We start from the raw sequence: 27,705 nt of genomic DNA on the forward strand, positions 1-27,705 counted from the left end.
AATGGTATCAATTTTTTTAATATTTATAGCATCCGGGAATTTCTTCACTCGATGTAATAAATCCGATCACGAATCAAAGTTAAATGTTATCATCTGTTTTAAGGAGGATTCATTATTTATAAAAGTAAAATTTTAACACAACAAAGATTTGTATAGTGAGATCTAACTATACAAATCCTTGAACACAACAAACAATTAATTAAGCATGTTACTATACAATGAAAATAACGTACGACTTATACATTTTGTGCGTATGAGGAGTCTTTAATTTCTTAATTACAAGCGTATGGATTATTTCATGTCCTGACTAAATTCACCTCTTTAACTTATAATTAATGAATATACAAAACTGACCAGATTAGCATTCAACAAAATGATAAGAATGTTAATAAATTAACATTAAATAAGTGATTCTAAAGTTCAGTTTCAAAATGTAAAAAAAAAAAACGCAACAAAAATCATACTGGGACCAGACACATAATAATTATGCATTTTTAGACAATTGTCTTATATAGTCAGAGGCTATGAATGTTCATGAATAGTCTTTATAACTATCAAAATCCCTGTCCAAGAATAGATCGGGTGTGTGGTAACTAAGGACAAGGAATTGTATATACAATTCCTTGCTAAGGATAATTAACTTTCCTTTCATTTTGTTTTCTATTTTTTCACCTTTACTTAAATATTCTGAATGAATTCGAAAATAATAAAGTTCTATGAGTGTGGTTTTTTTACTGTGTACGAGTATCTATAAATATATTTAATCACATCCTTATATAACAGGAATGTGACGTTTTTCCTATACCTATATATATACATCCGTAAAAGGGGAATTCCCGACACCGATTTGATATTATTGTTGCCACAGCTGATGCAATATGGCGCACAAAAAGGAAATCTTTTTGTGGCCAATTAAACTTCGAACAATATCTTTCATAACTGTATAGAAATCTTGTTATGTCGACATTCATCATATTATACATTTAATTTACTTACTGAAGATATAAGATATGGATCCTCATCACCACGGAATAGAAAGCGATATGTCAAATTCGTTGCCACCAGAGGTTTGTTTTGGTTTCGTTTTAGCCTGTAAATATTATGAACAGTAAACTGTATTTTTGATTTGTTTTGCATTCTTTCGTGACTTATTTTATGCATTAATCAGATCAAATTATGCTTTGTATCTTCGAGTACCTTATACGTGTATAGGAAAACATCAAAAGCATCTACAGAGGTCACCATATGCCAGTTGTACGATCTTCAACAAACAACTTATTAAAGCAGAATCAATTCACCTCATCCTTTTTGTCTGGTTTTACTGGACATCACATACCTTCCCTTAAAATTTTGACTTTAAAGCGTAGCAAATTCTCTGTGTCAATGGTCACAGATTCTAACATCAGTAACATGGTTATTCTGCAGCAGTAACTCTTTTGTCTTGAAGCTTTCATATTTTATTTTATATTGCAATAAAGGTCACTGCATGCAAAAAAGTACATGTACCATACATATTTGAATATGTACAATCACACACAACAGATAAACAAACAATTGTTGCAGCATGATGAGCCTGTATGAGAATAATATGAAAAATATTGATAGATATGAAAAAAAAATTTCAATAAATTATTTGAAATTTTGTTTTCATACATGTATCTATCAATATTTTTATAATAATAAATCATATAAATGATTAAAGTCACAAAGGTTGGTATACTTGTGTTTTCAGATTGAGGTTATTGAGAACGGCTTGTATACATGTATATATTAGGACAGCTTACAATGTACATGTCAAAGGGTTTTTTGGAGGTTTTAATACGCCTGTTAACGGGACGTATTATGGTATACCTCTGTCCGTCTGTCGTCAACATGTCGGACATTAACTCAAAAACGCTTCAACCAATTTGCATAAAACTTTGGTAAATTGTTCATATCTATTGATGTGAGCTCCCTTTTGTTTTTTATAAAATTTAGATTTTATGTTTCTGAGTTATGGGGTTTTATTCATTAAAAAAGGGGGGATTTTCCAGTTTTCGGACAATAACTCAATAATGCTTTCACCAATTTGCAAGAAACTTTGGTCAATTGTTAATATCTATTGACATGAGCTCCCTTTTGATTTTTATAAATTTTAGATTTAATGTTTCCGAGTTGTGCAGTTTTATTCATTAAAAAAAAGGGGGATTTTCTAGTTTTCGGACAATAACTCAAAAATGCTTTCAGCAGTTCTCATAAAACTTTGGAGAATTGTTTATATCTATTGATGTAAGCTCCCTTTCAATTTTTATTCATTTTAGATTTTTCACTTCCGAATTATCGGATTTTATTCATAAAAAGGGGGTGATTTTCTAGTTTTCGGACAAAACCTTTAAAGTGCTTTGAGCAGTTTTCATTAAACTTTGGTGACTGGTTTATATCAATGAAGATAACTCCCTTTAGTTTTTCACAAATTTCTGATATGACATTGAGAAGTTATTGAACTTTATTCGTAAAAAATGCGACGGGCGTAACAAGCGGCCGGAAAAAAAAAAATAAAAATCTTGAAATTGTCCATTTTGAAAATTAATTATACTTCTTGATTAGTTTGATCTTTAGATGCATATGACAATATGCAAATTAAATGAGATTTTCTAAGTTTGATAATTTAGTAATACATTGTATTTGGTACACATACTTTTCTGAAACAATTTTTATGAGATTTAAGTTATTAATTGCAATTAAGGTAAATCCTCTTCTCTGAAAATGCATATACTATTAGGCACAGGACATTTATTAAATTTGTGTGAAGTCAGAATAATTCTATCCCTCATACACCCCCTCTTTAATCACCGTTTTTGTCTGTCATCAATCTGTTATTGAATCTTGAAAACATTATTATGTAAATCTTAGACATGTGATCATATGAAGATAATAAGTCCTTTCAATCATTAAGAAGGGGTTATAATTGAACTTTCTTTTAAAGGATTAATTAAGTAATTAAGTTTGTGAGCTTATTCTAAGTAACTATATTGATACCTTTTATAAATCAATGTAAATATTATGCATGGAAAGTTTGTTCCTGAAAATTTGAACTATCAAGTTACAAGTCACATGGTAGTAGTAGGATCATGTAGTTTGCATACTATTACATGATAATTACATTGTTACATGTATCTTCAAGTGTAATGTGTATGTACATGTACATGTAATTAGGCAGGCAAATTTTATTATGTTAACTAATGTGCCTGGAGGTGTATTGTACAAAAATAACATGCAAGTTCAAATGTGTACATACTTGCTTCTTTTATATCTCTGTTGATCATAATTGAACATAGCTTATATTTCAAATTTAAATACATTTATATATGTCAAAAGAGTAAAATTACTTATCCATATATATAGTTATAGCAAAATTGGTTTGATTTGCTGGTTTCACATAGTAAAAGTTAAACCCCTGGCCCCAGATTGTATTACTGAGCAAAGGAACAAATAACCTAAGCATACTTTCCAAAAAAATGTTTGTATTAGTGTTTGAAGCAAAACATATTCATAATTAACTCAGAAATGCAGTCATAATGTAAGAACTTAGTAAACATTAAGTTACAATTACTGTGACTTTTGTACAATTTTATGTGTATTAGTAATTTACTTTTGGTACAATTTTTATGTGTATTAGCTGATTTACCATTATTTGCATAAAAAAAGTAGTTGACTTGGTAATTTTCTCAAAACAAAATATCAGATGATATGTCAGAAATTCATTGAAAGGTCACAATATATTGCCATAAGTAAAAAGTTCCTACATTAATTCCTGAAGTATTGTTTTAAAAATTTGTTTTGTACTATTTCAGGTTGAAGAAGGAAACATTGAATACAAGGTATTACTTTTAACAGTTATTTATCTTTATTTGAACAGACAACTAATCTTGTTAACTTCCGTATTTATGTATAGAAATTTGATCTCTTTAAAATGATTAATGTTGCTTTTTTCCTTTATAATAAAACCTATCAGATCAATTTAAAAGTTTCTTAAAGTTAAGGACTAAAGCATAGATCTAAGGTTAACCTAGTATCTAGAAAATTTGGAATCATAATATAGGTAAAAAATTACAAATGATTATGAATTGATAATTTATCAAAATTCGTGTTATAGATTATGTCAAGTAGTGAAACATTGATTGACATAAGACATGCAAGGGTCTAAAAGTCCACCATCAGCATTATCAAACAATTGGTGGTAAATAGAAAGAGAATAAGCTTACTTTGCTTAATTTAACACTTATCAATACAAATGCATAGATCCATTACAGGTTAAGAGCAAAAGAGCCAAAAGATTTGGAAAACCAAAGATATGTGAAAATTGAAAGGGAGTTTAAAATTATTGAATAATTGATAAAATCCTTTTGTCTGTATTTATATTACTGTTAAATATTCAAGAAGTAAAATTCAGTTGTGGATATGCTTTATAAGGTCATTTTCAACTTTTCAGCAAATGTTCTCTGTGGTAATTGCCTTTTATAAGTTGATGATATCACATCTTAAAATATGAAATAATGTGAATGATGAAAAGGGTTTGAAAATCACTGCAAATCAGTCTGTACCAGAATCTTTTCCAACTACTAATCCGAAGACCAATATTCCAACATTTTTCTTATGAGTCTAAACAAAGTTTTGCAAATACTTACTAGTCCGAATAGAATTTTACTAGTCCGGGTCATAGGACTGATGGCTGATGGTGCAGACTGACAAATTTCAGTGTTATTTAAAGATAACAGCTGAGGTTATTAATCAGTAAACAAATTACAATGTATGGAAACACAAAATACAACACTGCAATAGCAATACATGTACATACTGAAACAAATTTAAGTCTCATAAGTATGCATTATTTATCACAGTACATATATATGGTGGCAGCCTAAGATATTTCTTTTCATGGTTTGAACATGGGGGTAATTACTGTTGCCTCAATTTTTTTTATAGTACATGTATATTATGATTTAAATGTATTTTATTTTTCTAAATGGAGAATAAGAATGAAAATTCATACACCAAAAGAATAAATACTTTTACTTTTACATGTACATTAATTTATTCATAGGGGTAATGCAATAAGGTGATTATTTTACAGCTAAAATTAGTAAATCCTACTGAATCACGTTTGGAGCATTTAATAACTCAGATGAAATGGAGGTTAGAGGAAGGAGAAGGAGAGGCTATATATGAGATTGGTGTGGAAGATAATGGATTGTTAGCTGGATTGACCAAACCAGATTTAGATAAGTCAATGGAGACCTTACAAACCATGGCATTAAGGTTAGAACCTTCTTGCATATTCTTATCCCTAAAAAAACACCAGATATATGCTTTAGATTATGTTTTGAACTAGATACAAGAACAAAGTACAACCATTTCATTACGAAAATGTCTTACGATTTAATTTAGCCATTAAAAACCAAGACTATCATAACTAGTAACAAGACTTTTATTAGGACACAAATCATATAGGTTGCAGTTAAACAGTCTCTTGTACAAAGACTGAATTGATACAAGAATAAGAAATGCCAATTCCACATTTCTCCACTATAAGGAAAAAATATTTTAATGGTACATGTAGACTCTCATTTATTTCAGCCAAAAATCATTATTGCAATTTAATTATTCCCCTTCTATAATTGGTAATTTATTTGCCACCTTATTTGTTTTCAACATATGCCTACCAGAATTCCTGGAAGATTGACGTTTGGCAAGGGCCATTAGTATAAACAATAACTTTATATATATATCAGTTTACTACATCCTCATCATGATGTATTGGTTGTTGTTTTGTAACAACTATAATTACTATAGCTATACAAAAATGTAATGACAGTGTATAAGATTCTATGTTGTATGATGCTACAATCCTTGAAAATTTGAGAATGTGTTGGGGAAAAACATTAAATTCGGTTGCAGGGCTCATGCTAGCAGGCGACTGGGGCAAAAAAGTCGCTTTCCCGTCGGTCACTCCTCTTTGCCAGACCGTCAAAATCCATAACTAGTCGCCCTGGTGTTCACAATTCTCGCTTTCAGTAGCTTTCATTGTCAGCAATTTTCAATTTTTTACCAAGTCGATGAAACAGTAATTTTTCATTTATAAGTAAAAAGAAATTCAAAGACATAAACAATTTATTTCTTTAGAAAAGAGGAGAAAGTATTGACTTTACAAATTGATTGTATGTTATTTCATACAGACAACTTTTTAACACTTCCGTTACTTGTTACTCAAGAACGTACATCAAAACATTCTAATTTTTGGCAAAATAAATTTGCTACTTCATAAGAACGTGTTGAAAATTGCCTTTAGTTAATGTTCAATCCATTTATTGCATTAAAAACGTCATATTCCTTTCCAAATAGCTTGTCAAACATTGTTTATTTTGTAAATTTTCTTCGTCCATCATTGAAATAATTGTGCGGACTACAGAACTGAGGCTGGATTGATTGGAACTGGACCAGATATGATCGAAATCCATATTCATACAATAATAACTACAGATGCACGAATGGCACTGCTGACAGAAGAATAATGATCCCAAAAGGGAAAATTACGCATTCCACACGCATTAACAGACTTTTGGTTAGATCTTCTTGCTTAACGAATATATTTCCATTGATAAGCATTGTTTCATTTTATTGATTAAAGTTGCTTAACTTTGTTAAATTTATATATCTTTTTAATGAGAAACAATGAATTTCGTAAACATGATAAACAGAATAGTTTTTTAATTGAATTTTAATTGATATATTATACTTTCTTTTCCTTATTGATATAAAAAAAAGTTCTTTTTAGTACTAGATATTTAGTTTGTGGTTTCTGACAAGAGGACCTATATAATTGTGCAACTAGAAATGATAAACTGAAACAACTTTTACTTTAATTGTATACTCAGGTATCAATTGAACAATATAAAAAATAGATAAATAGGATACATATTGCCCTTTTTATTATAGTAAAAATCAAAAAACATTGTAGCGCCGTGAGCGAGCAAACAAGCACTTCTCTTTCAAATCTCACTACTTCTCCCTATTAGTTTCAAAAAGAGAAGTCACTTCTCCCTATGATTCTGAAGTAGTGTGAGCCCTGCTGATGTACTTTAATTTCAATTTATTTATGAATATATTTTAGGTTAGGTGCTTCAACTTCAATATTGAGAGAAAGGACAATAGAAGCAGAAGGGGGAGATAATCCAAGGCATGCTTTAGAAATTTTAGTCAGAAAAGTTCCAGAAGACCAGCAGGTATAATGTTGATTTTAGAAAAACACATTTCAGTCTAAAAAGAAAGTATCGCGGAAATGAATATTCAGTTGAGTGATTTTTCTCTGAAATATGAATTGCTTTTTAACCAACAAATTAATTGTATACTATTGGATATATTTTTGCAGCTTATTCATGTATTCAATGCTACAACATACATTATAGTTATTTGAATTTGTTTTTATAGTTTATTGATTTGAGACTAGCAGTTCTTGGAAATGTAGATGCTGGAAAGAGTACTTTGCTTGGAGTATTAACTCAGGGAGAATTGGACAATGGAAGAGGGAGAGCAAGATTAAATCTGTTCCGTCATTTACATGAAATACAGTCTGGAAGGACATCCAGTATAAGTCATGAGATTCTAGGATTTAATGGAAAAGGGGAGGTAACTATTTGATTGATGTAATGTATAACATTGATTTCCTCTAAAATTGAGAGAAAAAATATTAAATTCTAAATACTTAATCACATTTTCTGATTAGGTTCTAAAAAATCTGTAAATTGTAAAAAATGCAGAGTTTAGGCTGTATGCAAATTAATAAGGGGAAATATTTGTAACTGAATTTAGACTGCATCACGTTGATCAACAGCATTAAATATTCAAAGTTGTAAGGACCCTGTATCATTTGGTCTTACAACAGAACATGTTTGAAGTTGGTTGAATCCTACAGTTTTCACTCAGTTATAATCTTGAAAACTATTATAGATAGATAGCCACTTTAAACAGCAAAAATGATCAGCAAGACTTAGATCTGCTAATAAGTCAACATAGCCAAAATCTTCAGTTGACTCCTTATTGGAGTTCTTGCTCATTAATGACAATTTTTACCATTATTTTTCAATTTTTGCCTTTTATTTTGAAAACTATAAAAGATTGATAGACACTTTAAATAGCAAAAATGATCAGCAAGACAAGATCTACAAATTAGTCACATTTTGCCAAAAACTTTAGTAGACTCTTTATAGGAGTGATTGCCCTTATATGACAATCTTTTACCCTTTTTGTGTTTTGGACAAAAAATAAAGAAGATAGATAGAAACTGTAAACAGATAAAATGATCTGCAATACAAGATCAACAAGAAAGAGATTTTTGTCATGAATTCTATTCTGGTCCACAATGTTGGAGAGTGTCCATTGTTGAATATGCACATACACCTAGGTGAGTGAAACAGACTCTTTAGAGTCACTAGTTATTATATTTCCCTAATCATTACCCTTGGTGAAGTGTCTGATTTAAGTTATAAGTAATGTACTCTTAGGTACTCAAACACATCTCTTTAGTTTTTTATTTGTTTAGAAAATTTAGATTAACTGTTATAATCTTCATTTCAGATTATAAACTACAGTGAGTCAAGGACAGTGGAAGAAATTTGTGAAAACTCAACCAAACTTATTACATTGATAGACTTAGCTGGACATCATAAATATCTCAAAACCACCATCTTTGGATTGACTGGTTATGCTCCAGATTTTGCCATGCTTGTTGTTAGTGCAAACACTGGGCTAGGTACGATTACACTTAAAGATGCTTGTTTTGTAACAGTTTCATTTCATAAGTGTATTGTATATTGATATCCCTTGGTGAGGCAGATGAAAATCATTACATGTGAACATGAATATAGAAAAGAAATATTTTATCTGTTATCAAGTATGCTTTTAAATGATCCATAAGTGACTTGTGTCTAAATTGTATCAATGGCATTGTACATTCAATTATTAATAATTACATATGACCAATGTACTCCAGTTTCCTCCACCTGTCAGACTATCTATCATTAATGTAAAAATACGAGGTTTATCTATGTATTTTAAAGGTTAAAATTTTGATGGATTGAGGAAAAATTGTGGAACAATGAAATTCTTGGTCCTCATATACCCATGAAATGATAATTTGATAAAGTTTTGTTTTCGACTTAGTTAAAATTTTCAAATACAATTGAATATGGAGTAATTTAAGAAATATCCATTACATAATTACGCCGCTATACAATTTAAAATTTTTTCAGCTGGTACAACCAAAGAACACTTAGGATTTACATTAGCTTTAAAAGTGCCAGTATTTGTAGTCGTAACTAAAATAGACAAATGTAGAAGATTTGTGTTAGAAAGGACAGTCAGTCAACTGGAAAAAATATTGAAATCTCCTGGTTGTAAAAAAGTTCCTTTAAGGATTAAATCAGAAGATGACGCTATTACTGCTGCTACTAATTTTGATTCTGACACGTAAGTATCCAGATTTGTAAATAACAAAAACTTTTTCAATAGATTGATCAAAGATATATATGTTCATTTCTTTCAAAACACATCCAATCAAATAGAGACATTTTACAATTTTCAATTATTTTAAGCTTTCATTCAACAATAAGTGGATTTATTTTTTACCTTTTTAAAAGAAAATTCATATCCTTCAGTTTATTCAGCTTAGAATCTATATTTCTACCCTACTTATCTAACATTTGGAAAATTTATTTTCATCATCATGATATTACTTTTAAATAATTTTATGATATTACATTTTCTTTTTAGAATCACTCCAATATTTACAGTTTCCAGTGTAACTGGTAAACACTTAGATCTGCTGACTAAATTCCTCAACGTTCTCCCACCTATGAAAAATGTCAAAGAAAGAGAAAAATTAAAACAGCATCATACAGAATATCAGGTACACATGTCTAAATATTTTTTCTGCAAATTAGTGTTCTTTTCATATCAGTTTAGCAACTTGAAAATTTCAACTCTGATCATATCAGAAATGATTTTGAATATTGTTTTATTATAAATTATGCTTAACACAAAGGTTATGGTTATAGAAACTATATGCTTTTGAAAAAAAATTCATTACTAGGAAGCTTTTTTGAAATTTCTGAGAACACTGCAAATCACAGTTGGTTTTTTTTTGCTCTGTTGTTTTATGGTCAAAGAGTTGTCAAACCACTTTGCCTTGAAATTGAAATAGCCATAACAGTTCTGTTCAAAGTAAAATATAGCATCATTTACCAGTAGGGTGCCATGTGAAAGAAATCTTTCTTTCAGTTATACCACATCAAATATTTATTTATTTAGAAAAAAATAAATTGATCATTTGCTCTGAAAGATTATTTGTTATTTGGCAAATAAGACATCCTCTGACTAGTGGTATGAAAACATTGATTGGTTAGATTTAAAGATTCAACATTTCTTAAAGAGAAAGACTTGGGTACACGAAAAAAGATAAAAAGAAACTATTCTCTGACAATTGAGTTTTAAATAGATTTGTAAGAAGGTAGAAAAAAATCCTATTGACAATTCTTACCATTTGTAACTTAATAAATACCTAAGAATTGGGTTGCTAAAATGAGGTTGTGATTGGAGTAAAATTTTTACATTGCGATGACCGTGAGGGCATTCTGATGTATTGTTGCCGACGAGATTTCTATTACGTAACTTTTGTGTTTGACTGGTAACTGATCTATAAATACGCGGACATTATCAACTGCAAAATAACATTCCTTATCGCTTGTTATAAATTCATTTCTTATATGAATACTCATAAAATGTTTTTGTTTAGAACATAAATTAATAATATGAAAATGTTTTTGTCGTTAGAAATATATATATAAGTAAAAAAATCATTGATAATATCTATGCACACGTACAGAAAAATTGTGTTAATGCATGCGGAAGAATATCTCAAGAACATTTTGCGGGAAAATATGAATGCCTGCTCAAATCCAATCTATTAGAAAAATCATATTATCAGTTGTGGATCCAGAACTTTTTATAAGGGGGGGGGGGGGAGGGCGCTCCAGTCATGCTTCAGTGATTCCCTATATAATCAACCGAATTTTTCCCACAAAAGGGGGGGCCCGGGCCCCCCAAGCCCCCCTGGATCCGCCTATGATTATTACAGAAGAGTGTCCACCATGCACTTGCACTGCACTATTATTAGAATAGTAAAATAGAATGATATACAAATGGATAAAAATTATATTTTATACATGTAACTTTTATATACAAACATTAAAACAATATATAACAACAAACCAGAGTATACTGATTTGTATCACTACAATATAATAGTTATTATGGTGACGTTGAATTCCCCGTCATTTATTCATTATCCACGCACGAACTTGTCTCAAAAAAAAATATATCTCTGTACATTTACCTCACTTTCAGATGTACAGATGTGATTTTTTTTTCTGAGACAAGTGCTTGTGACCATCCACAAGAACTTGCGGTCATCCAATGTTCAGTACTTCAGTACTTTGATTTATTGCTGTCAGGCTTTTGTAAAGATTGTAACACAGTATGTACTAATGTATAGGTAATTTCACTTGTATTTTATTGTGAAAGTTTGTTCTGACTGATCTTTTATTGTTTGCAGATTGACTGTTTATTCTCAGTACCAGGGGTTGGAACTGTTGTTGGTGGTACTATACACAGGTAAGAATTTGGTATAGCTTTGTTGGATATATTTAAAAGTATAAACAAAAGTGTAAGATACTGACTTCCTTGTATTCTATTTATCAAAACTTTCACAAATAATAAGTCACAACAACCCAACAGCACCTAAACTAATCAAGTGATTGCTTCACTGATACAACAAATCTCTTAGCAAGCTCTTTCATATTATCCAAAAAATTTGACAAATTGTAATGAACTTTGTACCATATGGGAGAGTTGCTGGGTTGAAGAATTACTAAATAATTGTGTATATATATAAATTTACTAAAAGTTTGTCTTATTTTGAAAGTGTGATTGTAAGAATTTAATCATTTTTGTTGCTTATTTCATTAATATTACCAATTATAGTAGTAATTAAGGTACATATGTCTATTATTATAGGGGTTCCATAAAAGAAGGGGAAGCTTTACAATTAGGACCATTAGAAGATGGATCATTTACCAAAGTTCATGTGAAATCTGTATATAGAAATCGACTCCCTTGCCGCTTGATACAGGCAGGACAAACAGCAACTGTTGCTTTGAACAATGTTAAAAGAGAAGACCTCAGGAAGGTAATTTGTATAGATATATAATTTCTACATCGACACCTCAACTACCTTTACAACATTTCTGTGTAAAATATCTTTTAATCCTTGACTATGCTAATAACAGGAATTTCCATACAGCTATAGACAGAATGTTTCCAATGAGCCAAAAGATCTTCGACATGCTTATATATATGCAAAATTTAATTATTGATTTATAAAGTTCTTAAGGAAAGCAAGCAATCAAACTACAGTAAAACCTCGTTAAGTCACAGGGAACAACGAAAGTTTTTCACTCATCCCAGGTCGAGTATGTTATCATTAATTTGGAATGCATGAAATACAGTATGAGATTTCTACTCATCAATGATTAAATTGCATTGATCTAACTGAAAATCTACCTGGACTAAGAAATTCCCTGACTCATCAGATTTTTTGGCACAAAAGTGGTTTGACTGTATCTAAATATAAACAAATAAACAAAAAAATCAGTGACATTTTGTGTAGATGGATAGCTTCAGTCTCACAAAACTTCATATCATAAAACACCAAATAACATCTCTTTATGTAACACACAGTTACATTTAAAGGAACCTTAAAAATTCTTCTGATTTTAGATAATAAAAATTATAATTTCAAAAGTTATTTATTGATATATGATCTTTTAACTTGTTTGTTCAGCATGAATTATTGACATACTTTATACTACAGGGTATGGTACTATTAAGTCCTGAAGTACAGCCATCAGTATGTTACCAGTTTCAGGCTGATGTTTTCTTATTATTCCATACAAACCAAATAACTACAGGATTTGAGACAACATTATACGTTGGAAGTGTTTGTCAGATCTGCAGAATAGAAAAGATATATCAAAAGGTAAACTAGACATTTCATTTCATAATTTAATGCAAGATTATTCAATGTGATATGATCATCTATCAGACAACATGTCTGATAATAAGAAAGATGATCAAACATACAGCTATATTTAGAAGCTAAACAGTATCATTGTAAATATATATAAATAAAATACCTAAATACTGTTTGCCAAAATATAAAGTGACATTTGGTATAATAAGATTATAAAATTAGTTTCTCAACATGAAGATAAAAAAGAAATATCTGAATAAAATTTACCAAGATTAAACAAAAAAAAAAAAATAAAAGTTTTAATTTGTTGTTTTTGGTACCAACATTTTTTTTCTCCAAACCATTGCTTTGATGCTCTGAAAAAAAAATAGAAGCCAGCTGTATTAATACATTGCTCAGGAGTGAAGTGGAGGATTATTGAGCAAGGAGTAAAACATTGTGTATTTGTCTTACTTGTAATTTTATTTCAATTTTCTCATTTGTTGTATGTATCTTTTGCATTGAGCATTCCTGATGAAGATTAATTCAAAATAGCACCAGCTTTGTAGACTTCACTTTGAAATTCATGCTCACACTGTGTTTTAATTTTACAGGATTCTATAAGGACAAGTGAGAAAGCGCAAGTCCTATTTAAATTTATAAAACAGCCAGAACATATAACCGTAGGATCACGGCTCTTGTTTAGACAAGGTGTAACCAAGGGAATGGGAGAAGTTATCAAGATATACTCTATACTAGACGATAATTCTAACACCTCCAGTGACGAGACAGAGAATGGAATGTTTGTGGATGCACAGAACAGTTAATGTTAAATATGTTTAGAATATAAAATTATGATAGACAATGTACTTAGGTATATCAACTTAATGAGTTTTATTTAAGATTTTTATGTGATAACCTTGTAAGCTGTTTTGCTAGGGGAAATCTCTTTTAATAGGTTTCAGAAAATCTAAATTTTGTTAAAGGGAAATAAAACTGGCTCTGTTTCATGGAATAAATATTTGTATGTTCCAGCAAATATTGATGTTGTGAAATACTGTTTATATTTTCTTGTCGGAAAATTGATTCCCTCTTAACATTTGAAATTTTTTGGTATTGGTTGTACTTGGTGTTATATTTTTTTTTTTTTTAAGTATACATTTTTATTTAGGTGCATCTCGTTAATATTTGCTGTGATATAATTTTTTTGGTTTAAACTTTTTAGTCTGTAAATTGATATTTTTTTCATTTTATCACTTGAGGTTATATATAATAGATGAATAAGAATTTGTTGATTTTTTTTATCAATTTGACAAATTGTCTTTCAGTATTACTAATTGTGTGTTAGTAAACAGGTCGAACAAAACAACAACTACATCGATGTATTATATTACTTCTTATATGTTCTAATTGTACTGTATTCCAATTAAATTTATGTAGTTTTTTTAGTTTTGACCTTGTTCACTAACACATAATTAGTAATACCAAAGAAAATTTGTCAAATTGATAATTGGTGGATTAGCTGTAAGTAAATGATGACAGTAGTAGATATGTATGTATGTAATTTTTGTGCTTGACTTGAACATTATCTAGTCTAGTAGAAGTTAATCTTTCTTAGAATAGTTTGTCTTTTAATATACCTATATTTTGTAAAACAATATTTTTCCATCTGTCTAATGAGATATTCATTAAAGGCAGTGTTAATTTTTTTTTTCTTTAATATTTTAAGGAAAAGTAATAATTCGCCTGTATAACTTAAACTATGGAAAGTTTAATGACGTTTAGACCATAACTGAATTTTTTTAGTGTAGGAGAGTTAAAAGTTTGCTTTATACTTGCAATCATAATGTGTTTTTTTCTGATTTAAGAACACTGAAAATTGCACTTATTTCAGTTGTCTTAAGTTGATTAGTTTGATTTGTTGTAACTATTTCCTTTATAATTGTATGTACTTATGTTTTTAGATTGGTTACAACTATTTTCAATTGTCAGCAGTCTAATTATTAGATAAGTTGTTTTTAGATTGGTTACAACTATTTTCAATTGTCAGCAGTCTAGTTATTAGATTAGTTGCCTAAAATTAACTAGTTATTGTCCATTTTCCCATTGTTGACAAATTTTTGCAAAGGGAAACAACAGCTAGGTAGGACAAACTGTTTCCCTGCCTTTTCAAATGTTATGGAAAGAGCATGTTTTGATGGCTTTGATGTACATAATTTTTTTTTTAATTTTAATTGCATAATCCCATATTTTGCAATCCCATTTTTACCATAAATTTGTAATGTTTTTATGAAGTGAAAATGATTGTCAGATCCTACACATTACACCATGCTGGTTCCACTTGCTTTTTGATAGACAGGGATACAGTTTGGTACACTGCAAATTTTGATCTCAATATGTATGAATGAAAATAAGAGTGCAGAAATGACTGATTTTGTTAAGACTTTAGAAAATTGGATTTGAAAGACTTTGCAATGTTCACATTGCTTGTTGACCTGTAAAATTTGATCTCTCTTTGACATTTTCTTTTAGAAAAGTTATATTTTGAGTTCAAACTTGCAAGGGCAGCTTAAAACTTTGTAGACATAATAAAGAAATACTTCACTATTTGGAGATACTTATACTGAACTTTCACAAGGATTTTTTATTAAAACAAGTAAAATAAAATTTATTTTCTCTGTTACATTGAGCTATATTTCTCAATCATATCTGCAAAGGCCATGAATAAAACACAAATTGAGTAACAAAAGTTGTGAGTTTAAAAGGATTGGAGATGAACAATGAGAGAATGAATATTTTTTTATGTTAAAAACATAAATCTTGATAATAAACCAAAATGTGTGTAGGCGAGTTCTATAAACACAAAATGTGTGTTGTTGAGTTCTGCTTGTTTGTTTGATCATGTAAACTGTGTATTGAATATAACACAAAAAAATGATATAAATGGCATTTGTGTATATACGTACATGTACAGAGTTTTGTAAGCTATCATTGCATATATTTGTTTTAAAAACTTTGACTTAAACCATAGTTATATTTCATATTAAATTTTAATTAATCACTGTTGCAGTTGGATTAGTATACTGTGGATTCAGTGCCATTCCTCATACACTAATTATATTTGCCACTGGACGTTAAGCAACTAACAATAATTCAATCATACACTAATTTTCAAGAGCAAATGAGAACAATGAATTTAAGTGTTCAATAAAATACAAAATTTCTCTCAACTTAATGAAGGATTTGTCAAACTATGTATCCCCTAAAATAAATGAATCCACAGTATTATGTGGTCAAATGCAGATTTTTGTGTATAAAAGATCTATTTAATTGAGCATTCTTCATATCCACTTAGATTTTCTTAGATTTTTCAGTGGTTAACAATTGTTTTGAAAAAAAGTTTTATTTATGGTAACCGTGCCAAAGCAAGACAGATTTCAGTGTGTATAGCTTTATAAATTTTTATGCAATGATTCATTTACCTATCTCATATTTTGATTTGATTTATTTTAATTTTGATGTACACACATTCAGCTGTAAAATGCTTTGTTTTGCATTAAACCAGTCTAAAGGACTAAACAAAAAACCATATAATTTTCTTAATATTATTTATTGTATATGAAACTTCTTAGTTCTGTAATTAAACATTTAAAATGTTAGAATTTACCAAAAAATATTCAATGTGTTTTCCCTCAAATTTTCATGTGTGGATACAAAACATTTAATTTATGATTAATTTATTTGATGTGCCTTACTTTCAACATGTTATTTTTTTTTATTATATTTTTCTCTGCAACGAGAAAATACAAATTATGTTTGGCATTAACTGTGTTCTAGAATAGCATATTTTCAATTAATTTTTAGCTTGTTTTATTTTAATTTGACCATTTAAGTTTGATCTTTGTTGAAGTAAACTTGTTAAGAGTGATTAAAGGTTGTCTTTATTCTGCCTCAGTTTGGTCCAGATTTCTGTAGTTTTGAATTGGCTGTTTCTCTGCTTGGATTTACATACTAGAATGTTCATTCAATATAAAAAAAATATTGTCCCCAGCGCAAGGCGTTGCGGGGGACATAGAAATACCGTCCGTTCGTCAAGTCTTGTTATCGCTCTCATGTATACAATTCTTGCCAGATTTTTATTAAACTTATATCATAGGTTTATATCATCAATGTCTTTGACAAGTTCAAAAATCAGTGCTGATTAAATATTTTTTAAAGAGTTATGCCCCTTGAAATATTGATTATATGCAAAATTGCATTGTTAGCGCTCTCATATGTTCAATTCTTGCCAGAGTTTTAGAAACTTATATCATAGGTTAATATCAGCAATGTCTTTGACAGTTTTGAAAATAAGTTCTGATCAAATATTTTTAACGAGTTATGCCCTTGGAAATATTAATTATAATGGAAATCACATTGCATTTGCTCTGAAGCCTTCATTTCTCTAAGATATTAATAAAAAGTTTCAAAGAACAAAAAAAAGTGCTGTTTTTAGTTATTGCCCTTGTACCTTGGATAGATAAAATATGTGCAACGCAGGGGACATTGGAACTCTGTTCTTTAATTTGTATTAACTTAAGAATAGTAGGACTGGTTGAGCTTTCATTTGTTGATACCCAGTACAAATAAATGTTACATTTTCATGCAATATACATTTCCTTCTTGTCATTCTCATTCATTGTCTTTGGTGATCAAAGAAATTGTTATTGCTTGGATATTTATATCAACAGCAAAGTGAACTGTGGTGTTAATGATAATTTGAATATGACTGTTCACTCACATTAAAAAAAAAAAAAAGCAGGATACCAGGAGAAAATTTTGGAAAATTTTGCATATCACATCATTTTATATCATATTTTACTTGTATAGTAAAATGACTGATTGCAAGATAAAGAAGTAAAATACCACAGTATTCCATCAGTTGAAAATAAGAACAGTCTCATTTTCAAAACATGAATTATATCTCAAAACAAACCTGGTTTTAATTTAGAATAAAATCATTAGGGGTAAATTGGCCATAGACCAGTCTCAAGTTGTTTATTTTTGAGTGAGTTATACCAGTTGACCCAAAGTCAATAGGCGTAAATGATTGTGATTTGGCAAGTTTCTCAGTTAATGGATACATTTCAACTCTATTTAGCTTATCATATTTAATATAAAGTTGATGTGCCCATCAGATAAGAAAGTCTATGATCTTGATAACCCCATTAAAGAAAAAAAAGCTGGCACAAAAAAAGTAAAAAATTGACTTCTAATTTTTATATGACCGCAAAATTTTTGCTGTCATATATTGGTATCACGTCATCGTCCGCGTCGTCTGAAGACATTTGGTTTCCGGACAATTACTTTAGTATATGTGAATAGAAATCTATGAAATTTAAACACAAGGTTTATAACCACAAAAGGAAGGTAGGGATTGATTTTGGGGGTTATGGTCCTACCAGTTTAGGAATTAGGGGCCAAAAAGGGGCCCAAATAAGCATTTTTCTAGTTTCCAGACAATAACTTGTGGATAAGTGTATGGATCTCTCTGAAATTAGACCACAAGTTTCCATACCACAAAGGGATGATTAGGATTGGCTTTGGGGGGTTATGGCCCAAACCATTTAGGAATTAGGGGCAAAAAAGGGGGAAAAACAAGGGTTTCCTGGTTAATGGACAATTACTTAAAAGTACAATGTTATGTTTGGATTACCTCCCTTACACTGCTTTTAAATTATGTATAAAGAAATGTTGTATTGTCTTGAGGTGATTAGCTGTCAATTTATGTTTATAAGTTACTTTTAAAACTGCTGATTAAGGAATATTAATTTTAGCGATGATTATGTATGTCATTGTCATTTTCTATTTTAAGACTTTTATGATGTATTTAAATGGGTAATTATGGTTGCAAACTCTATTGGAAATTTGAATTGAGATTATGACCATATCTTGAGGGAAAGATTTTTTTTTTGGAGGGAGGGGGAGGTGAAAAAAAATGGGGGGGGGTTAAAAAAAGAAATTGTGGGGAGGGGGACAATTTTTTCTCATTTCAGATTTCAGAAATTAAAAAGAAAATTTCTTCAAACATTTTTTTTTTTTGCAAAAAAGGGGGAGGGGGGGGGACTAAAAAAAAATTTGCAATTCGCAACAGCATAGTGTATTGCACAAAATCAAAAAATTGAATATAAATTATAAATTCAAATCATATAACCAATTCTAAGTTCTTTGACTACAGTTATTCTGTGTCAGAAACCTATTATGTGTCAAATATTTAATTACAATCCAAATTCAGACCTGTATCAAGCGTGAATATTGTGTCCATTTTTGCCCTAACTGTTCAGGGTTGGACCTCTGCGGTTGTATCTAGCTGCCCTCGGCGAACCAATTTATTGTATGATGAAAAAACAGTAGGAAAAATATGGATACATAGTATTTTGTCTCAGACATAATTTTGGCTGATAATACGACAGCTGTGGCAGTGTAAAATATTTGTAGAAGGCTGCTTTATATTTCAGAACGTAGAAGACTTGGATGCTTCATACCTTGTAAATACTAGTAGATGTCTTATGTTATGAAGTATCTGTTTGAAATATGTCCATTGTCTTTAATCTCATTTTCACGGTTCAGCAACTACTTAAAAAGACTTATTATGAGTGAAAGGATAAAAATATTTGATGTATTGGATCGTTGCAAGGTCTGCATTTTGTCAGACAGGGTTCTCCTGACCTAGACCTCATTTCATGGATCATTGATCAAGGTTAAAGTTGCATGATTTGGTCTGTTTCTCAGATACTATAAGCAGTAGGTCAACTTTATTTGGTGTATGGGAAGGATTGTAAGATGAAAGTCTGGCAGGTTTCTTCCGACCTTTACCTCATTTTCATGAAGTCATTGGTCAATGTTTGGACCTTTCCTCATATAAGCAGTAGGATAACTAAATTTGGTGAACAAAAAATATCTGTCTGGCAGTGTTCATCTGACCTTGACCTTATTTTCATGGTTCATTGGTAAATGTTAAGTTTTTCATGTAAAGTAATTTTCTCGGATACTTTAAGCAATAGGTCAACTATATTTGGTGCATCAAACGATTGTATGGTGTACATGTCGGACTGTGTGGGTTTACCTGACCTTGACCTCATTTACGTATGGTGTATATTTATTAAGAAGAGAATCTGGATATGGGGTAAATGGACTTGGGATTTCAATCTCACAAACTACTGGAAATAATAATTAGTCATTGCATGGTAACTAAAGGGATTAAGGAAACTTTTTATTGATGTCAGTATGTCCTGTTTCCTAATAATTGTTTTTATCAATCAAATCTAATGTTTGTCTTTCAAATTTGGGTTAAGAAAAAACAATTGCTATAATAGTAGAACTTAAAATAGATCATGTTCTTTGAAGCCTTAATACTTAAATTCGCTTTTGGTTTAAGATGTCATATAAAATATATATGTACACTATTTTGCTGTGCTTTGTTGTTAAAGGTGTTCTTTTTGCTTCTGGTGAATCTGCCAAAATGTCCGCAAAATCAAAATCCTTTAACATCATGGATTCCTTTTCCAAACGATACTTTGAAGTCAGTCATAACCAATACAAAAAAGTTAACAAAATATATCCCATGGTACAGTGGTCATTTCAAGAGGTGCAAGAAGGAAAATTATGCCCTACTGTTACACACAAAAGATATGTAGAGGTTATAATATGGTCTTCAACAGAAGAAAAAACCCATATGATATGAACTAGGTCCATCTGCACAACGGATGCTTCAGGAATATATTTTTTTCAGTTTTAATAGTATGGTTTATTTCTGCCGTTTGAAAATTTATTTTCATTTATGTAGACGACTTTTCATTGTCCTACATTTGTTTGACTGATCATTTTCATCCTGTCTTGTACAAAGCTATTTATTTGTTAAGTAATTACCACGCCAGAATGTTCATTTCCATATGAGTGCTGATCGTTTGTTCAAAAACAAGACCTTAAATGTATCGCATGTTCTCAATAAAAAATCAAAGAAGCTGTAACATTCATGATGAAGTTGAAGGACAAGTACACAACTGGATCCAGTCATTCTTATATGATCGTGCCCAACAAGTCATCGTTAAGGGAGAATCAGAGAAAGCTCCTGTGGTCAGTGGAGTTCTTTAAAGTATGTAGTATGCAGAACAGAAAATTGAACTCAATATCCATATCCTTTACCCAAGCTCCTGTGGATTCTTATCCATCTTTTTTGACAATTGGGACGGTTGAAATTTTTCTGGCCATTTTTTAACAAGCACCATTGAAGTCATACTGCACTTTTAAAGTCAGACTGGTTCACTGGTTAAAACGTCAACCAGTCAATTACTTTTTGAGAAAAAAATATTTGCCTACCTACCTATCCTTTTTTTTTCATCTTGTTAGCAGAAATATATGTATTATTTGTTTATGTCTTAGTATTCTTTTATGTGGACATGAACAAATGTTTTGGAAATTTCTCCTTTGTTTATAGCTGATGCAAGTTCGTGGCATAGCGTCACTGATAACCTAAAGTTGTGTTCGATGATTGAAAAAAACTGTAAAACTGACTGGTATAAAAATCAAGGATTTGTTTTTTTGATATGGCCTATAACAAATAATATAAAGTGTCAAGTTTCCATTTTCGGTATTCAATAAGACAATGATGAAATCTTTTGACTGATTTACGTTTAAGCAGGCGAAACCGTCTGACTTTAATAGTGCTTGTTCAAAAATGACAAAAAAACATATCCTGGCATTGTATACAATGTGGAATGCCAAACTTTTCATCATCAATAATTGCTTTATCGTCACTTGTAACATCTAATTCGTTTGATTCCCTAGACGATCAATCAGTGGTAAATTTAAAAATACAACCTGCAACTTCATCAACAAAAAGACAAGATTTACAAGGATTACCTTGAAATCAACTAAACATAACATCATCACTGGTACTGAAACCTGGCTCAATAAGGAGATTTTATTATCTTACTTTTCCCCAATAATAGACATCATGAAAGACAGAGCTATAGGGTTACCAGTGGCGGATCCAGAACTTTTCATAAGAGGGCCCGCTGACTGACCTAAGGGGGGGGGGGGGGGCCGCTCCAGTCATGCTTCAGTGATTCCCTTTATAATCAACCAAATTTTTCCCACAAAAGGGGGGGGGGGGCTGGATCCGCCTATGGTTACTTGTTGTAGTAACAACAAACACACTCTCCCAAGATATCAAAGATCTACAAACAGACTCTGAATCTATATGAGTACAAATAAAAATGACAAATGCAACAAAGCTAATTGTTGGAAGTTACCATAGACCTCCATCAGATAATGATACATCCATAGGACAACTTAAAACCTTACTGGGTCGTATAAACTAAAACGCCAAATCAACAATCATTCTTGGTGGCGTCTTTAATCTTGGCCACATAATCTTGGATATCTAATACACCATTCCTAGCAAACCAGACATTAAACTTCACGAACCGATTGTAAAAAAATTCACACGGGGAGACCGAACGCTAGATCTCATATTTACAAACATACCAGGCATAATCAACAAGGTAAAGACTATGCCCCCTATCGGGAATGCAGACCAATATATTATCGTCTATGCAGATTGTGCACATCTCTGAAATGTATTAATAAAATAAACAACAGGAAAACCTACCAGTATAAAAGCTAACTTGGAAAATATCATACAAGATGTGAACAAACTCACACAAGAAATTAAAGGTCATCACCACCACCATCTACTAATGGTCTCTGGAATACATTCACAGACAGACTACTTAAATCAGTGAAGAAAAACATCCACAAGAATACAATCACAATTAAGAAAAAAATACCCATGGTTGATAACACCTTAAAAATCATGATGCATAAAGTTAAACGACTACATACATTCCAGAAGAAATGAAAAAATACAAAAACTTGAAAAAACATTACAAAGAGAAATGCGTAATACCGGCCTCCTGGGATAACATAGAAAAAATGACATACCCGTTGAAGAACCAGGTGACAACATCAGACATAAACAACAAAAGAACGTGTTTACATATATACATTAAAAGCATAAAAAATCACAAGGCAGGCATTGCTGCACTTAGATGAGAAGAAAAACTAGCAAACAATACATCAGAAAAGCAAACACCTTAAACAGTTAGTTTCAGAAAGCATTCTCTGAAGAATCAACAATCGAGCCTATACCAGACAAGAGAAAACTCACACTATCAAAAAAAAAGAAAAACATCACTATTTCAAAGAAAGGTGTCATAGAATTACTGGATAAGATCAATCTTAATAAAGCAACTGTTCCAGATCAAATTGCGATTGGAAACATGCGAATGTTTGTCCTGTCTTAAAAAAGATGATTAACACAATGCAATGAATTATAGGCCTGCATATGAGTTAAACCCATGGAACATATTATAGTCATTAGTATCATGGCTCACTTGGAAAAAATCAAAGTGTATGACCTTCAACACGGATTTCGAGCATCAAGATAATGTGAAACTTAATTAGTATCATTCATAATAGAACTTTCATAAAACAACAATAATAACATTTGAACTGATATAACTGTTGTGGATTTTGCCAAAGCATTTAAAAAAGTACCTCACAAAAGACCTCTCTCCAAACTCAATTATTATGGCATTGAATACAACACCTTAAAACGGATAGAATATCTTTTCACATCTCGCACACAAACCGTCATTATTGATGGTATGATGTACAACAAAATTAACGTGACATCTGATGTTACCCTAGGAACAGATTTGGGTCCTATCTTGTTCCTTGTGTACACAAATGACTAGTGAATACATCAAACACAGCTCCTTAAGATTATTTGCAGATAAGAGCATCATGTAGAAAAAAACCGAAATAAAGACTGACAAAAACTGCAACAAGACCTTATATCAGAAGCAAAATGAGAGAATGACTGGCTCATGTCGTTCCACCCAGACAAGTGCTCAGTTTTCCTGATAACAAACTCACTCTTCACTCAAAAGCTAAACTTCATTCAGAGAAACCTAATTTCAGAAACAGTAAAAGAATAAAACGTATTCGTCGCTTGTAAGACGAAAGCTAGAATACAGCAGCTGTGTATGGGACTTACATACCAAATCACAAACACACCTACTTCAGATGGTCTAGCATATTGCAGCTATGCACACTGGCAACAGATACCATAACACCAGCTCAGTCACTGAAATGCTACAAACGCTAAACTGGACAACTCTTGAGAAAAGGCGAATAACAACACGCATCATCCAAGTTTTTCTAGAAAATCATGCACCATCGTGTAGCCATATACCCAGCAGATTTGCTTATCCAATCTGACACAAGAACAAAACAACACTCACACAGTTATTATTCTTATAGACCAATACAGACCACTAAAGATTCCTACAAATATTCATTTTATCCAAAAACAGTATTACAATGGATCCTTCTACCTGGGATTAATACATTGAATTTACTTTGACATTTATTTATTAGTCCCAGCTTCTATCAGTAGCTTCAGTAAAATGTACTACACTTGACTGTTTCCGAGAAGAGATTCCAATGTCTGTCCTCAACAAACATCTACACATATAAATGATATACCTATACTCTATATACTTAATCTGTATACCAAAATAGCAAGTACAAAAACCGCGAGAATCTACTTCTATGAGGATACTCTGCATTTAGTGAAATTTTCCATAACATATAGATATACTGTGTGCGTGTGTCAACCATCACACGCCGGGTTAAAAATAAACAAATAACTATCCTGTATTAACAAGAAAGAAAGAAAAAACATGTGATGTTAGCAACAACTATATACAGGGTTAAACCATTGGTGGCTTTGGGCTGTTTTCTGCTCTTTGGTCGGTTTGTTGTCTCTTTGACACATTCCCCATTTCCATTCTCAATTTTATAAAAATCTGATATTCACAGTTACATCATAAACTCCCACACACAGACCAAGAAGGTGTCGGTTAAAGGGACTTGGAAGGCACTTTCGTGTGTTAATTCCAGTCAACAGTTGTTCTAGGGATGAAGCTGTATTTATTGGTATCCCTTGATTTTCTGACCCTGGCAAACCTTGCTGTCTCTGTGATATTGCCTTGTTGTTACTGTTGGTCTCTTGATATAATATGGAATGGTAAATGATGCTTCTCCATGCAAGATAGCATACAGGAGCATGGCTCTTTTTCTGCGTTTTACTAAGGTTGGGCAACCAAGTGTCTGAAGGATGTTGGTTATAGTTTCTGCTTCCCGGGAATAAATAGCTGTTACAAAGCCGGTAGCTCTTGAACTTCGTTGTATCATTTCAATTTGGTTAATGTCGCACTTCTTATTTGGGTCCAATTGTGCATATGCATACTTTGGGGTGTGTCGCACTAACGATATCTAACTCTCTTTTATATCTTGTCGATATTTGTTTAAATTCCTCCTTAGAAATCCTAGTGTTCGATTAGCTTTTGATGTTACTTTAGATAATTTTCCCAATTCATTTGCTTTGACAGCTCTAAACCGAGGTATGGGTAGAGCTGAACAGTTTCCAGAAAATGCCCAATAATGTTGTAGTTGTAAACAACAGGGTTACGTTTTTGGTCACCCTAAGGATGAAACATTTTGCTGAATTGAATGTCATTTGCCAGCGTCAGGCCCATTCTACAAGTTGCACAAAATCTTCTTGTAGCTGTAGGCGTGTCTCTGAGTTGTGGACGGTTCTGTACAGGAGGGAGTCGTCAGCAAACAGTCGTAAAATGGTACACGGTGATATAAAATCGCCTATGTCGTTGATGTACAACAGGAAACATTGGGTTCCTAGAACCGTTCTCTTGGGTACACCGGAACGTACTGATTTCATTTCACTCATTTCGCCATCTACACATTTATTGATTTCGTTGGGTTAGCCAAGCAATGATCCAACTGAGTACACTTCCTCTGATACTATAGTATCTCATCCTCTTTAAAATCTGCTGGTTCGGGACTGCCTTCGAAAAATAAAAGACAAGCATACCTACTTGTTTTCTCATATGCAATGACCGCGCGATTGATTCTATGGTGTTTCACAGGCGTGACGATGTTGTCTAAAACCATGTTGATAGTCCATTAAAATGTTGTATTTTTCCAAATGGTAAATTACATGACGGTAGATGATTAGGCTTCCTCCACCAATAAAAACTGACCACGACGAAATAGCGACCTCAATAGCACAATCGTACTGAAAGTGGCGTTAATCACCAATCAGTCAATCAATCTTTTGTTTTATCTTTATTGCAATTGTTTAATATACTAATCATTGTACTGATAATCGTATTGCCTACAATAGGTATTCTATTGACAATAAAATAATTTATCTTATCACGGTATGTGATAAATGGTGATATTTTCTTATTTTGCCATGGCGTTGTCAGTTTATTTTCGAATTATGAGTTTAATTGAAAGTCCCTTTGGAATCTTTCGCATCTCGTTTGGTCTACTGCTCAGTCCTATGAGAATTCTACTGTTGGTATTGAATCCGGCCTTTTGGTGTGTTAAGCTTTTTAACAAAAGATTGTTTATCCAATTTTCCTTTGCTCTTAGTTTGTCATTGTCTTGGGTGTTGTTGTTCACAAGGGATGGCATATTGTATAGCAGCTTTCCAACTACTATTACATCACTTCCTGAGCTGTTCTCCAATGTTGATATATTGGCTGTGTTTTGTTTCATAGACTTGATTAATTGTCAGAATTTCTATCCCATGGTAGCCTTCTTTTTCTGATCTTCATCGGCACTGTCATTGTTTAATATACCCCTGATGTATCTATCGTGGGCCTCTGTCATGGTCTGCTTGACAATATCGCTAGCTGTTCTGTAGTCTTTCAAATTTTCTGGTGTATCAGTGCTTGATTTTAAAGAAGAAATTAAGAGACATAAATAGTGCCGAGACTGAGTCGGAGCCAGGGGCGTTTCCATGATATTTGAAAGAAGGGGCGTATAAAACAATCTTTCGGACCTTTTTTTGGCTAAAAAACATAAAATAATTGTGAAGTGCACTAATGTAACGGTTCCTGACTTGGAGCATGTATATTTTATAGTTAAAGTGTCAGGGTTTGATATTTTTATGCCGAATTCTCTCCATTAATTGTCTATGGTATATTAAAATGATTGCCGGATCTTAACAGCAGTAGACCAATAACGAGAAATTACAAATTCTAGGGTATAGGGCGTTACTTTACATTTCAATAGTCCTTGGCCAGGATTTTATGAACGGGAGGCGTAATTCCGGTTGCCCTGGTATAGGGTCCATGGGGAAGGTCAGAAGCTCCTGGATTTCAACAATTTAGCATGCATCAAATTATGAAGTATTATAACAGACTCCATGATAGACAAATTGTTGAAAATAGTCTGCCTTCGGATCATTCAAATTATGTATTGATTAACATGTGGATATCAAATCTTTGGAAGAAGTTGTAAATTCAGTTAAAAGGTTATATGAAATGGGCATGAAAAATCAAAAATAAATCTTTAACGATAGCTTTTTTCTGAACTTTTGATATATATATATATACCCGTTTTGTTAAAATATACCTTTTCACTGTTTTGGTCTTTTGGAAAATGTTGTTTGTGCTGTATTTAGA

At 31.5% G+C, this 27,705-nt stretch overlaps 1 protein-coding gene across 1 annotated transcript; it reads left to right on the forward strand.

Moving 5' to 3' along the window:
• Nucleotides 1-863: 863 nt before the first annotated feature.
• On the forward strand, nt 864-17,035 carry LOC127698953 (GTP-binding protein 2-like). The gene is made up of 12 exons (XM_052202732.1): nt 864-1,067; nt 3,834-3,860; nt 5,114-5,298; nt 7,151-7,262; nt 7,468-7,665; nt 8,614-8,788; nt 9,288-9,504; nt 9,808-9,943; nt 11,648-11,706; nt 12,109-12,280; nt 12,965-13,129; nt 13,717-17,035. Exons 1-12 carry the CDS (start codon nt 1,011-1,013, stop codon nt 13,927-13,929), a joined length of 1,716 nt encoding a protein of 571 aa, XP_052058692.1. The 5' UTR covers nt 864-1,010; the 3' UTR covers nt 13,930-17,035.
• Nucleotides 17,036-27,705: the final 10,670 nt, after the last annotated feature.

The sequence above is a fragment of the Mytilus californianus genome, unplaced genomic scaffold (genome assembly GCF_021869535.1).
Source record: "Mytilus californianus isolate M0D057914Y unplaced genomic scaffold, xbMytCali1.0.p SCAF_4, whole genome shotgun sequence".
Taxonomy (NCBI): domain Eukaryota; kingdom Metazoa; phylum Mollusca; class Bivalvia; order Mytilida; family Mytilidae; genus Mytilus; species Mytilus californianus.

Bases quoted from the DNA above. Each gene is read 5' to 3' on its own strand.
- LOC127698953 (XM_052202732.1), top strand. From the start codon at position 1,011: ATGGATCCTCATCACCACGGAATAGAAAGCGATATGTCAAATTCGTTG. The intron at 5,299-7,150 runs GTTAGAACCTTC...AATATATTTTAG, and splicing joins TTACAAACCATGGCATTAAG to GTTAGGTGCTTCAACTTCAA. The intron at 7,666-8,613 runs GTAACTATTTGA...TCTTCATTTCAG, and splicing joins GATTTAATGGAAAAGGGGAG to ATTATAAACTACAGTGAGTC.